General features: G+C 44.1%; 1 protein-coding gene across 1 annotated transcript; it reads left to right on the top strand.

The window, feature by feature from the left end:
* Positions 1–2,482: 2,482 nt before the first annotated feature.
* On the top strand, positions 2,483–12,993 carry LOC132389068 (zinc finger protein 239-like; the record flags this gene model as incomplete). The annotated part of the gene is made up of 4 exons (XM_059961482.1): positions 2,483–2,506; positions 9,099–9,205; positions 12,019–12,313; positions 12,469–12,993. Coding segments are annotated over exons 1-4 (951 nt in total), but the record flags the coding sequence as incomplete, so codon positions are not given.
* Between the last annotated feature and the right edge of the window lie 1,819 nt (positions 12,994–14,812).

The raw sequence follows: 14,812 nt of genomic DNA, 5'->3' as shown, positions 1-14,812 counted from the left end.
GCCATTCCTCTGCTCAGACTGTGGGAAGGGATTCAGTAAATCGTCACATCTGAAGGTACATCAGCAAGTTCATGCCGAAGACAGGCCGTTCACCTGCTCAGACTGTTGGAAGACATTCACTCTGTCATCCTATCTACAGAGACATCAACAAGTTCACACTGGAGAGAGCCCAGTCACCTGTTCAGTCTGTGGGTAGACATTCACTCAGTCATCCCATTTGCAGAGACATCAGCGAGTTCACACTGGAGAGAGCCCATTCACCTGTTCAGAATGTGTGAAAGGATTCACTCAGTCACCCCAATTACTGGCACACCAGTCAGTTCATAATGGGGAGTGGCTGTTGTTATGATTCCCTAGGTTTTGTTTGCTGTGGACTGACATTTAGAGAGAGAGAGAGAGAGAGAGAGAGAGAGAGAGAGAGAGAGAGAGAGAGAGAGAGAGAGAGAGAGAGAGAGAGATATGAAGAAGGCGAATCAGTCTGACTTGCAGCTTGTTTACATGACTCACAGCTTGTTTAGTTTTAACCACGGACACAGGCACTCAGAGTCAGACTGAGATGAAGGAGGAAAAATGGAAGGATCGAAACCAAGGAACTAGTGGCCAAGTGTCGCTGATTGCAACATTCCTATGCCCATAAGGGTGGGTAAATTATCAATTCAGCATACATCGAATGTGTGGAGGTCACCTCGTTTGATCCATAGGAGTGGATCTGAATTGGGGTATCCTGTGAAGACCACTGATGTGTTAACACTTGCCTGAGTGTGGTGTGGTAATTCACTTGAAGACGATACCCTTTGTGACGTCACTTTCGGTGATAATTCGTATGTGGATTTGGAACGAAGACAGTTAAAATCTACAGCAACTGTTATCTCGTTTTACCACCATGAAACTTGTGGAATTCGACATAATTGCCTTCTCTCAACATTGACACTGGTTTACAAATATCTCTCTCATCAGCTATTCCATGGTTGAACTGAACTTTCATACGTTGCCATCTCAAGACTCTAAGCCTTGTTTCTCCCGAGCCCAATAGTTTTGGCGTTATATTTACACATATATATTCATATAACAATGTTAACTTTTGTTTGTCTTGCTTGTTATATTATAAGTAGATTCTAATAAAGATAGTTTTAACTTCAAAAACAGACTCCAGATGTAGGTTATTGCTGCTGGTTCACCTTGCTAAGGTGAATTCGACAACAAGGAAGGTAAAGATGCAGAGGATAGTAGCTGAATGTTATGTATCTGAGGGTGTGTTTAAAGTGGAGGAGTTGGAGGTGTTTCCTGAAAGTAAACCTCGTGAGCTTGAGCTCCAGTACAAGTGAGAAAAATTACAGATAAAGGCTGCGGAAGGCAGAGGCAGTTTGAAGCTAGGGAGGCAGAAAAACAGAGGGACGAAGCAGAAAGACAGAGGCTGTTTGAGCTGGAAAAGAGAGAGATTGCAGCAAAGGGGTCTAGCGTTAGACTCTAGTGATAAGTTTAATGCCAGTCAGGAAGTTAAATTGGTACATCCATTTGGCGTGGCAGATGTTGATATATACTTTCAGCATTTTGAGAAGGTTGCTCAAAGTTTAAAGTGGCCAAAAGAGGGTTGGACTTTTCTCTTACGAAGTGTAATTAAGGGGAAGGCTCAGCAAGCCTATTCTGCTTTGACAGTTGATGAAGCAGCTGATTATGACATAGTGAAACAGGCTGTGCTCAACGCTTATGAGTTGGTCCCAGAATCATGCAGACAAAAGTTTGGAAATTTGAAGAAATCTGTGAAACAGACTTATATGGAACTTGCTTATGAGAAGTTTGTGTGATTTGAACACCGGTGCACATATAAAAACATAAATGATGATTGTAACAGCTTGAAAGTGTTGCTTTTAATTGAAGAATTCAAAAGGTGCATTCCTGATGACATAAAGACATATTTAGATGAAAAGGATGCTGCCACTTTGCAGGAGACTGATAGAGTAGCAGATGAGAATGTTTTTAATCATAAAGTTAAGATTATCACGAATAAGCTTCCAAAAGAGTAGCAGGGATCACCAAGTTAAACCAGAAAATAAAGCTGTAATAGTGACAAGAGTAAGGATGAAGGGAAGCAGTTGAGGGAGATATATTCTTGTCTCACTTGTTCTATTGTAAGAAAGCTGGTTATATTATGGCTAATTGTTCCATCCTGAAGAAGAAAAAGGAAAAGTATTCAGTCCCAGATGCCTGTGTTCAGTATGTTGTAGCACCTACCAACCTTCAGGGTTCTGAACATTCTGTTTCAGGCTCAGTTAAGGTCTGAGAGGTCTGACCGAGTTAAGAAGGGATTCGATCATTTTATGTCAGATGGGTTTGTATTAGTAAAGGAAGGGTCAACCCGGTAACAGTGAAAATTCTTTGAGTTACTGGGGCTTCTCAGTCACGTATATCAAACAGCGTTCTAAGCTTTGGTAATGAGACTAATACTGGTGAGGTAAATCTTATTAAAGTGATCGGGTGCGACATGGTTTCCATGCCATTGCTCAAGGTAACTTTACTGTCAGGGTTGGTTTCTGGACCTGCTGAGATCGGATTATGCTCCAGTTTACTGGTGGAAGATGTTACTTTGCTGGTAGTGAATGACCTGGCAGATGGTAAAGTTGTTTTGCAGTGCAGTTAACAACTAACCAACCACTGATGACCCACAGATGGATTTTAACATTTATCCTTCCTGCGCAGGAGCTCGAAGTATGGCTAAAATGTCTGCTGATGCAGACGAGTTTATTACAGAACAGAACCAAAATCCCGAGTTTGAAGCTTTAAAAGAAACAGCTCTCTCAGATGATGAGATTAAGAAAGTAGGGTATTATGTCAAGGATGGAATGATAATAAGGAAATGGAGGCCACCTGCTGTACCAGCGAGTGAGGAATGGGCAATTGTTCACCAAGCTGTAGTTCTTAATGTTTATAGGACTGAAATTTTATCTTTGGCCCACAGTTTGCCCTCAGGTGGCCATTTTGGAGTGAATAAAACTGTGAACAGGATTATGAAATAATTCTACTGGCCTAATCTCAGGAAAGATGGTGTGACCTTTTGCAGAAACTGTCACATTGGTCAAGTTGTTGGTAAAGCTAATCAGATCTCCACTGTGCCCCACTGCAGTCTATATATAACTGCATTTGGTGAACCATTTTCAAAATTTATAGTGGATTGTGTTAGCCCATTGCCAAAGACTAAAGCTGGCCATCAGTATCTGCTAACTATTATGTGTACTGCATTCAGATTCCCAGAGGCAATACCTCTCAGAAATATTAAAGTTAAAACTGTAGCGAAGGATCTTAACAAGTTTTTTTTTTACTTTATTTGATTTGCCTGAAGAAATCCAGTCTGATCAATGAAGCAATTTTACATCTGGATTATTTCAGCAGGTATTTTATGAACTGGGAGCTAAACAAATTACATCGTCTGCGTACCATCCAGAATTACGATGGGTTCTAGAAAGATTTCATTCTACCCTCAAAACAATGATTAAGACATAATGTGTTCCACACGTCTCTCTCTCACTCCATGAATTGTAAAGGCTTGAAAATACATTATTGCACTCACACACTCACTTGCCTAAAAAAGACATACTGTGTTGAAAATGGAAAAGACTGAGATGAAGGAATACATTTGCTTTTGTTTGCAGTAAGAGAGTTGGTACAGGAATCACAGGGCTTTAGTCCAATTGAATTTGTATTTGGTCATAGAGTGAGGGGACGTTTGACATTGTTAAAGGAACAGTGGATTGATGGGGATGTGCATGATAACTAGTTCGACTAAGTTTTGAAGTTCAATAATGAACTACTCGAGGCCTGTAGTCTAGCGAGACAAAACTTAAAGATTTCTCAAACAAAATGAAGTGTTGGTTTGATAAGTGGGCTTGCGAAAGAAAATACCAGGTGGGGGATAAGGTGCTTACCTTATCTCCAATGTTGACAAATCCACTTCAAGCAAAACTCAATGGACCGTATGAAATAGTCTCTCAAATTAATAATGAGAATTATGTTATCAAAACACACGACCGATGTAAACTAACACAGGTGGTACAGATAAATATAATAAAGCCTTATTTTGACAAGTAGGCACCATCTGTGAGTGTTGTTGTCAAAACATATGAATCGGGCAACCTTGAGAATAAAGCAATTGACTTGCCTGAGACTTTTCACAAGCTAAACATTGTCCCAGTTAGGCTAATGAACTCGGTTGTTCCAGAAAACTTTAATAACAGGTTGGCTCACCTGCAGCCAAAGCAACAACAACAGCTGAAGCAAGTAATGCTGCAGTTTAAAAATTTATTTCCCGATGTTCCCAAGAAAACCACGGTCGCAGTACATGATGTAGATATTGGTTAAACCGATTAAACAACACCCATATCGCTTGAACGTAGAAAAGTGTAAACAGACTGAGCAAGAAATTGAAAATATGCTGGAAAATGGTATTATTAGTACTTCAGCATCAGATTCGATCTCATCCTGCATTATTGAGCCTGAACCTAATAGTAGTGTTAGATTTTACACTGATTATAGGAAGGCAAATGCAATAACAAAAACTCATACCTATTCTATCCTGATGATGGATGATTGCATCAATAAGGTTGGAAAAGCTGGATTTCTTACAAAGATTGATCTGTTTACAGGGTATTGGTGTGTTCCATTGACGGACAGAGATAGAAAGATTCTGCACTTGTGATACCATCTGGGTTGTCTGAATATAATGTCTTGCTGTTTGGAATGAAAACTGGTCCAGGAACATTCCAGAGAATGATTGATTTTGTAATTCGAGGGTTGGAACACACAGATGCCTATATTGTCACAGGGAGTGACACTTGGGAAGAGCGTATCTCTGCAGTAGAAAAACTGTCTGACAGGTATTCCCAGGCCAGCCTTACAGTTAACTTAGCTAAGAGTGAATTTGGCAATGCCACTGTGACCTGCCTTGGCTATGTTGTAGGTCAATGCAAGTTGCCTCCTGTTCGGGTAAATGTCCAGGCAATTTCTTAAATTCCTATTCTGACTGCTAAGAAGGCTTTTAGAAGGTTTCTGGAAATGGATGGATATTATCGGATGTTCTGCAAGAACTTTGCTGCTCTCGCTCTTCCTCTGACCAATCTGAAGAAGGGTGAAAAGTTTGTTTGGACTGAGCCTTGTCAGGAGGCATTTCAACGATTTTAAGTTATTATGTGAGATTAGGCCAATCAATGTAGTACTGTCAGCAAATTTAATTAGCAGATTGGAGCTGTGGGTGGCAACACAAGTCATGGATGCACAGAGAGTAAAGGAGAAGGCCAAAGAGACAACCCTGTGGTTTATGTGTGCTGAGGGTCAGAGAGACAGAGGAGATTGAGCCCGCTCTTACCACCTGCCGGCGATCTGACAGGAAATCCAGGAGTCAGCGACACCAGGCAGGGTGAAGACCGAGGTCTCTGAGCTCCTTGTGCCTTCGTATGGCTACTGCTCTGCCCATGACTGCACGAAACTGCAAAGAACATTGGAGAGCAGAGAACATCAGGGAAACAAGCCTCCCCTCCATGGACTCTTCCTACACTTTCCCTGCCTCGGAGAACCAGGCCATGTACTCAAATAACCTCATAACCTGGACATTCTCGCTGCAAACCCGCTCCCACATCGGGGAAGAGATACAAAAGCCTGAAGTGCGTAATACCAGGCTGAAGGACCGCTTCCTGTCTGCAGTTATAAGCCAAATGGATGATAAAATGGACTCAACCTCACAATGTAACTCGACGTGACCCTGCAACGTCTGTGTATCTGCACTGCACTTTCTCTGCAGCCATAATGCTTTGTTACAGTTATTTGTTTTTTTGTATGTCATCCCGATGTACCGTCGTAATGTATCGATCTGTGTGGATGGTACATCAGGCAAGATTTTCACTGTATCTCAGTACGTGATGATAATAAACAAATTCCCCACTTGAATTGTGTGGAAATACCAGACAGACTGAGCTTCTGCTCCGGAACCGCAGAAGGAAACTGAACTGTTGTCATCTCTGTGGAAAGCAAGTATATGGAAAATGCTTCAATCTCACATTACGATCTGCGGTAACTGGGATCAGGTGACTGGTGGTGGGTCTCCCATATCAATATCGGAATCAGGTTTAATAGCACCGGCATATGCTATGAAATTCGTTGTCTCTGCGGTAGCAGTGGAACCTAATTCTTAACAAAAGATTTAAACAATTGTGATTTAAAATAACTATAGTAATATAGTACAAAAATAGAAAAAATAAAAATGTAATAAACTATTTTAATTGTGTGGAACTATTTGACTGACTGGGTTGTTGCTTTAGAAATTCTCATCTGAAGCTGAATTAAACTTTACACATTTATGAGAAGCTCAGATAAATACAAATGGATAAATTCTCACATAAACGGGTCAGACACCCAGAAAGATCGGCCGCACTTCAGCACGTTGAAACAGTGAATGAAACATGCAGAAAATATTGCAGGGGAAAAAAAAAATCATTGTCCACCCACAACGAGAGGACGTGACAGATCCGGATCTCATTGCTTTGTCTGAAGGGGCAAAAGGTGAAGCTACACGTACACGTTCAGCAGTGACCCGCAGATGCTGCAGATCTGCAGAAAAACATGAACAGGAAATGGGATCAGGTGACGGGTGGAGGGACTCCCACCTGTCCCGGTGACTCTGCTCCTCGCCCCTCACACGCTGCCCGACCCATCCGCCGCGTTCCCCATAATTATTCCATATTTACACAGACACATGTCTATTTTTCCACACCATATCTACACCGATCCCTTTCCCCCCACCCCCAGGTCACAGAGTCACAGGCTCGATTCCCACCCGGGTCCGAAACATAATTCAAGACCAAAAAGGCAGTGTTCACGTTTCATTTAAATCAGTTCTGTGTTTATAAACACTAATTTATATTCACATTCTCCCGGCTTCAGTGGTCAGGAACACTGAAACATCAAGTGAGAAACAGCAGGAGGTGGCAATTCGGCCCCTCTAACCATCAACAAGATGGCGGCTGCTCTCCCATCTCAGCCACGCTTCTGTCCGATTCTCATTTCATCTATCCCTTCGGTCTCCACACATCTGCCGGCCTGTTTTCCACGTGAGGACGATCACTGAGGCTTCACCGCCCTCTGTGGAGGGGATTTACAGATATTCACGACCCTCGGAATGGAGACATTTCCCCTCATCACAGTCCCGGACAGTCGACCCCTTTTTCAGAGACTGGGATCCCTGGTTCAACCGGTAATGATGTTGTGCATTTCAATGTGTTCACCTCACAGTCCTCGATTCTCCAAATGACATTTAGAGTTATCACATTTGATCTTTCTTCAAGTTATGACCCCACCTCTCCAGGGATCAGTCATTGCACTCTCTATAACAAATACTCTCTAACCTCTTGGTTCATGCTCTATAGAATTAATTTCCATCTTCTGCAGCCCCGTGTTGCCCCAACCACTCACCTCCCACCCTTGTCACAATTTTCACCTGCCACCACCCCCCTCACCTGGATCCACCTCTACATCCCCAGATTTTGCCCCATCCCTACCACTCACCTCTTTTCTCTGATTATTTCCGGTCCACACTCAGTCCAGAGGGAGGGTCTCGGCCCGAAATGTTGACGGTCCATTTCCCTCCACAGATGCTCCCTGACCCACTGAGTTCCTCCGGCAATTTGTTCTTTGGTCTGTATCACCCGTGTTAGTATGGGGAGCGGGATTTAACACCATATTGCAGGGTTAGGGTTAAAGGACTTTTCGGTGAGACAACAACATTAATCATGGGTTTCATCGCTGAATCCAGTGTTGTGAGATGTAAAGTCCCCTGTTATGTGTCCGGCTGTGCCGTGTTGTTGGTGGAGTGGGCAGCGTGGTATTTCTCTCGATTCAGGTCATAACACCAGGATTGCCAGCGGGGTCCACACACAGTGTATTAGTCAACAGAAAATCTCCCGTCCCTGCAGCCTTTGTCTCCTGGTAAACTCAACACCCTGACAGTGTGGACCGTAGATACCCCTTCCTCTCAGAGTCAGGGAATCACTCAGACAGCTGATCGCTGAGAGGAATTATATTTATTGGTCGTTAAAGTTCGCCCAGATTCGTTTGGACGGATTTGATGTGGAGTTCGGGGTGTCACAGTGAAAGGGCCGGACGGCCGATCTCTCTCCGTTGTCGAATCATCCTTCCAGCTGAGGCGACACTTCACCTGTGAATCTTCCGGGGTCGCCCATTGTGTCCGCTGCTCCCGATGCGGCCGCCTCGATACTGGTGACACCGGCTCCTCCGCAGTTGTGCGGGGCAGGGGTGTTTTTTAACGGGTGTCGATATTTTCCTTCCATTTTGTGCGGGAGTGTGGGTTTTGGGGGTTGATGATCGTGATGCCGTCCTTTTTGATTCAGGGGGTGTGGAGGGAGATTCATTTTTTTTCTCTCTGAACGACTTTCATGTTTTCTTTGTTTGGTTCTCTGGAGAAGAAAAAAAAACTCAGGGTTATTAATGAATACCTGCTTTGATAATAAATGAACCTTTGAACTATCCACTCCGAGCGGGACTTACTTAGTTAGTCGCTCAGATAGGAACAGTCTGTGAATGCTCCCACCCAATTCAGCAATTCCCCTTCCACCAAAGATATATCTGTCCAGATACTCCCCACACAAGACAGGCTGGAGCCAAAAATACTTACTACATGACAGACCCTAAAGTCAAATTACAAAATGGTCATAATGGCTTACACACACAGAACAGACAGAAGCTGTCCTATCTCTACACATGAGTGCACAAGGAGATAATCATCCTGAAACCCTTGCTAGCTACCCTCAAGAAGAAATATGGCTCAGCACAGCTTAGTACATCTGTTGCTCATCAGCAGTTTCTATCAGAAAAACATGCTGCTATTGTTTAACGAAGTGTTAACCCTTTTACATACTTTATCATTCCCTCCTTTAGATCATTACATGACTAACAACATGCTTTCTTCTACAGAGAAAGCAACCAAGTACAGCATTAACTTCTCAGTGGGTAAAAACGGCATTCATCAGTAATTATAACAATGATATGTACAACCATTTCGCCATAACGCAACATCATGCCCCACATATTACCGACAGGTCTTCGAAGATCACCATTTCGACCCTTGGGTGAACCCCTGTAAATCCTGCCCTGCTCTCTTGATGCCGTCGGTCTCCTTGGAAGTGTGCTGGGAGAGGGACGTAACGTTCGTAGCCTCATCAGGGATATAGGTGCAGCATTCTGTGTCAATAATAGCACAGGTTCCCCCTTTCTCAGCTGGGATAAAATCTAAAGCTCTTCGATTCTGTATGACTGTTTGCCGGATTGCAATCATTTCAGTGGATGTTTCTGTTACTTGGGCCTGTGTTTCTGTCAGGGCACCTGCAGTATTGTGGCCAGCTCCTGAAGTGCTTGTAGCCAAACTGATTATCTCTCGTGAATTCCTGGCTACTCCAAAGCAGAGAAAAGTGATCATCCAAAATCGCTCAGTCTCAGTTATTCCTCTCGGCTGCTGGGCACCTGCGGTTCTGGCCAGGATGCATGTTTCCCAGTACAGGAAGCTCAGTTTGGTGGGGGCCTGAGATACCATACCTCAAAACACCGACAGCCACAGTAATCTCTGACTGGACCACAGTTCCTCACTCTCTTCCCTCGGTTTAATTTGAGGAAGCCCAGGCTAAGAGTTCCTCACTCCGGTTGGGCAGGATTACAGACATTGGAATCATAGTTTTACCCAGCAGGCCCCTAGTTCTAGCTGTTTGGCAAGGTGTGACAGAGAGACAGAAAGGTGTTAACATGGGGGCCCCCAGAAAGACATAAACACGAACACCACAGTTACATTCCCGAAACGGTTTAAACGAACCAGCAGCAATAGACCACACCTGGAGTGTGGTTTTGATGTTTAAACCACTGTCATTATTCGTCTCTACTTATAATATAACAAATTAAGCAAAATAATCAACAGCTAAAAGTGTTATGAGTACACATATGTGTAAAGATAACTCCCAAACCACTGAGCTCAGGGGTACTGTCTTCAGAAGGAACTGCCACCCAGGCAAGGGTTAACACAAAGGTAGATTCCACAAGGTACTCCCAATCCAGATCCAACACATAAAGTATTATCGACAGTGAATTCCACAGAATATCCCTTCTCACAAGTGGTTACCGCATAACACAACCGAATCCGAATCCGGCAAAGGGTTAACAAAAGTGGTAGCCACGAGATACTCCAACAAAATCCCCATCTGCATTATACGAATTATCACCAACAGTGATTGGTCACAGGGGTACCTCTACAAGTGAATTACCACACCCAGGCAAGGGCTAGCACAAGTGGTCCTCACAGAACACTCCCAAACCAACAGATCCACTCCAATGGATCAAACAAAGTGACAATTACACATTCGGTATAGGCTGGATCAATAATCAACCCACCTTGTGGGCACAGGAGAGTCCAATCAGTGACCTTTTGCCACTAGTCCATTTGTTTCGAAGCTTCCAGCTTCTTTCTTTCTCTCTGGCTGACTATGTTTGTGACTGTCCTTGCTTAAATAAAACAAACTGTGAGCTATGTAAACACAAGCTGCAAGCAAGTGTAAACACGCTGCATAGTCAAATAGTTCCGCCCCTCTCTCTCTCAGTAAGAATCAAACAGGAGACGGGAAAGCCAGGCTTGTATACACAGGAATTTAGTAGGAGAATTTAGAATTTAGTATTTTCTCCTCGTATTCCCTTTTTAGTTATCTTCTATTGCTCTATAAATGTTTCCCAATCTTCTGGCTTCCCTCTCATCTTTCCTGTGTTATACATCTTTTTGATTTTTGTACTGTCCTTGACTTCCCTTGTCAGCCATGGTCGCCCCCTACTCCCCTGAGCTGGCTTTTACCACTGGGATTGGGTGGGACTAAAACCAGGGGCCATGGGTTAAGGGTGAAAGGTGAAACGTTAAGGGGAACATCGGGGGAAACTTCTTGACGCAGACGGTCATCCGGGTGTGGAATGAGCAGCCAGCACAAGTGGTTGCATGCGAGCATGTTTTCAACTTTTAAGAGGTTCGTGTAGGTATCTGGATGGTAGTGGTGTGGGAGTGGGCAGATTAATTAGTTCAGTACAAACCAGAAGGCCCAAATGGCCTGTTTCTGTATTGTAATTACCTGAAGTAATTCTAATATTCACTCTAAGTCCTTCTAACAGCTGTGCAGACCAACCATTCACCTCAGCAGGGAATTTTTATAGGCCGTTAAAATTGTGAAACTTTAAGATAACAATACGTAAAAGAAAATCCCAGATGCAGGTTAAGAAAGACAATTTGCGTGAGAGTGTTTCAGTTACTGTGGGGCCAGGCGGCCATGCAGCTCAGCAGGAAGAGGGCATAATACCAATGGAGAGAGTCAAACTGAGCCAGGGTACAAATTGCAAATGACAGAAATGCCCCATTGTTATAGAAACAGGAAGAGCATCAGGGAATCGATGGTCATTCCAGGTTCCAGCACTAGTCAGGAGATGTTTTATCCGTCCAACTTGGGCTGAACCGCATTGTAACAGTAAGGAATAGCCTGAGCAAAACTTGGCGACTCAAGCAATCTCATCTGAAATGTTGTCCAGCAGCCATTGATGGACTTTGTAAATCATTTCACAGGTTAAAACGAGAAGGAATTTGTCTCCAGGAATCTCAATCACAGCACGCCAGTTTTGCTGTCTCTGTCCAGAGATTTAAGGAGTGGAGCGAGGGCCAAAATCGACCATCCTTCCTATTCAGACTGTGGGGAGGGATTTATTCGGTTATCTAACCAACTGGCACGCCCGTCATCTTATAAAGGAGAAAGGCCGTTCACCTGCTCAGACAGTGGGAATAGATTCACTCAGTCATCTCAACTGAAGGTACATCAGAAAGTTCACACTGGGCAAGGCCATTCACCTGTTCTGTGTGTGTGAGAAAGGATACAATTGGTTTTCCCACCTGCGGACACACCCGTCAGTTTACACTGGGCAGAAGCTGGTAAACGGCTGTATTTGTAGGAAAGGATTCACTCAATCATCTGACGTAATGGCTCAACAGCGGGTTCACTCTGCGGAGAGGCCATTCACCTGCTCAGAATGTGCGAAACGATTCACTCGGTCATCCGACCTACAGAGACATCATCGAATTCACACCGGGGAGAAGCCGTTCAACTGCTCAGTCTGTGGGAAGGGATTCACTCAGTCATCCAACCTACAGAGTCATCAGCGAGTTCACACCGGGGAGAAGCCGTTCCCCTGTTCAGACTGCGGGAAGGGATTCGCTCACTTATCCAACCTACGGAGTCACTTGCGAGTTCACACTGGTGAGAAGCCGTTCAACTGTTCAGTCTGTGGGGAGAGATTCTCTCAGTCAAACAACCTACAGAGACACCAGCGAGTTCACACTGGAGAGAGGCTGTCACCTGCTCAGTCTGTGGGAAGGGATTCAGACAGTCATCCAACCTGCAGATACATCAGCGAGTTCACACCGGGGACAAGCCATTCACCTGTTCAGAATGTGGGGAGGGATTCACTCACCTATCCAACCTACAGAGATACCAGCGAGTTCACACTGGGGAGAAGTCGTTCAACTGCTCAGACTGTGGGAAAGGATTCAGTCAGTCATCCACCCTACAGAGACACCAGCGAGTTCACACTGGGGAGAAGCCGTTCACCTGCTCAGAATGTGGGAAGCGATTCACTCACCTATCCACCCTACGGAGTCATCAGCGAGTTCACACTGGGAAGAAGCCATTCACTTGCTCAGTCTGTGGGAACGGATTCACTCAGTCTTCCCACCTACGGAGTCATCAGCGATTTCACAGCGGGGAGAAGCCATTCACCTGTTCAGAATGTGGGAAGAGATTCGCTCACTTAGCCAACCTACGGAGGCACTCGCGAGCTCACACCTGGGAGAAGCCGTTCAACTGCTCAGTCTGTGGGAACGGATTCACTCAGTCATCCATCCTACGGAGACACCAGCGAGTTCACACTGGGGAGAAGCCGTTCACTTGCTCAGAATGTGGAAAGGGATTCACTCAGTCATCCCAAGTAATGGCACGCCAGTCAGTTCACAATCGGGAGTTGCCGTTGTTATGAATCTCTAGATTTCGTTTGCTGTAGACTGCCATTTTCAGAGAGAGAAATTAAAAAGGTAAATCAGTCTGACTTGCAGCTTGTTTAGTTTTAACCGAGGACACAGACACTCAGAGTTAGACGGAGACGAAGGAGGGAAAATGGAAGGATCAAAACCAGGGAACTAGTGGCCAAGGGTCGCTGATTGCAACTTTTCTAGTCCCACCAGGGTGGGTTAATTATCGAATCATCGTACCTCGAATGTGAGGATGTCACCTCTTTTGATCCGTAGGGGTGGATCTGATTTGGGGTATCCTGTGAAGACCACTGATGTGTTAACCCTTGCTGGATGTGGTGGGGTAATTCACTTGAAGATGATACCCCTTGTGACAAGTCACTTTGGGTGATAATTCGTATGTGGATTTGGAATGATGACGGATAAAATCTACAGCAACTGTTGTCTCGTTTTACCGCCATGAAACCTGTGGAATTCGACATAATTGCCTTCTCTCAACATTTACGTTGCAATGATGAAGTTCCTATTCTGACTGGTAAGAAGGCTCTTAGAAGGTTTCTGGGAATGGTTGGATAAAGTTCAGCAAGAACTTTACTGATAATGCTCTTCCTCTGACTAATCTCCAGAAGAAAGGTGAAAAGTTTGTTTGGACCGAGCCTTGTCAGGAGGCATTTGATGGATTGAAAGCGATTTTTGTGTCATTAGCCTGTGCTCAGGGCAAAGCCATTACAAAGCCATTTTCTGCAGCTGTGGGTGCCAGTGAGGAAGCTGCCGGGACAGTGTTATTACAGAAAGATGATGATGATGTTGAACATCCTGTAGCTTACTTTTAGAGAAAATTCAATGAGCATCAAAGAAATTATTTCACCTTACCGGGCTCACTTTTGACATTTAAGAAAAACTTGGACAGATATATGGATGGGAGGGGCTTGGAGGGATATGGCCCAGTGGGAGCTGGCAGAAAAATGGTTCGGCGCAGCCAAGAAGGGCCAAAAGGCCTGTTTCTGTGCGGTGATGTTGTATGGTTCTTAGAGAAAGAGTTGTTGTCACTCAGCTGGGCTTTGTGGCATTTTGATGTCGATGTTTGTCCTGAGAAGAAACCTCTTGTAGTTTATACTGATCATAATGTGTTGGTGTTTTTGATTCAAGTAAAGGGCAAATAAAGATGATTGTTAAACTAGAGACTGATTTTGCAAGAATATGGTATTGTGATAATGCATATGAAAAGCACGGACAACACCAATGCCGATTGTCCTTCCAGATGCTGAGCTTACAGTTTTAATAGTGAAGCACAATCTAATATTTGTATACGATTCTGCAATGTGTTACATGATAACCATACATGCATAATTTTACATACTGTAGCTTGCAGTTAATTTTTTTTCTCTTTTAGAGCAAAAAGAAATGTTTTGGGGGGAGGGTAAGTGTTATGAATCTTTAAGTTTCGTTTGCTGTGGACTGTCACTTTAAGAGAGTGCCTGAGGAGGTGGGAATTAACAATGACGTGAGCAGCTGACATTAACAGCTCATTTTTGATTTTTACAGAGTGAGAGAGAGCTCAAGGAAACGGAACTGTCTGCATTGCAGCTTGTTCACATTACTCGCAGTTTGTTTAGTTTTAAGCGAGGACACAGACACAGTCAGAAGCAAGAGAACAAAAGGATTTAGACAAGGAAACTGGTGGCCAAGGGTCACTGTTTGGAACTCTCCTGTGCCCACAAG

Source organism: Hypanus sabinus, unplaced genomic scaffold (assembly GCF_030144855.1).
Source record: "Hypanus sabinus isolate sHypSab1 unplaced genomic scaffold, sHypSab1.hap1 scaffold_47, whole genome shotgun sequence".
Classification (NCBI taxonomy): Eukaryota; Metazoa; Chordata; class Chondrichthyes; order Myliobatiformes; family Dasyatidae; genus Hypanus; species Hypanus sabinus.
This window is presented reverse-complemented; position numbering and strand designations above follow the sequence as displayed.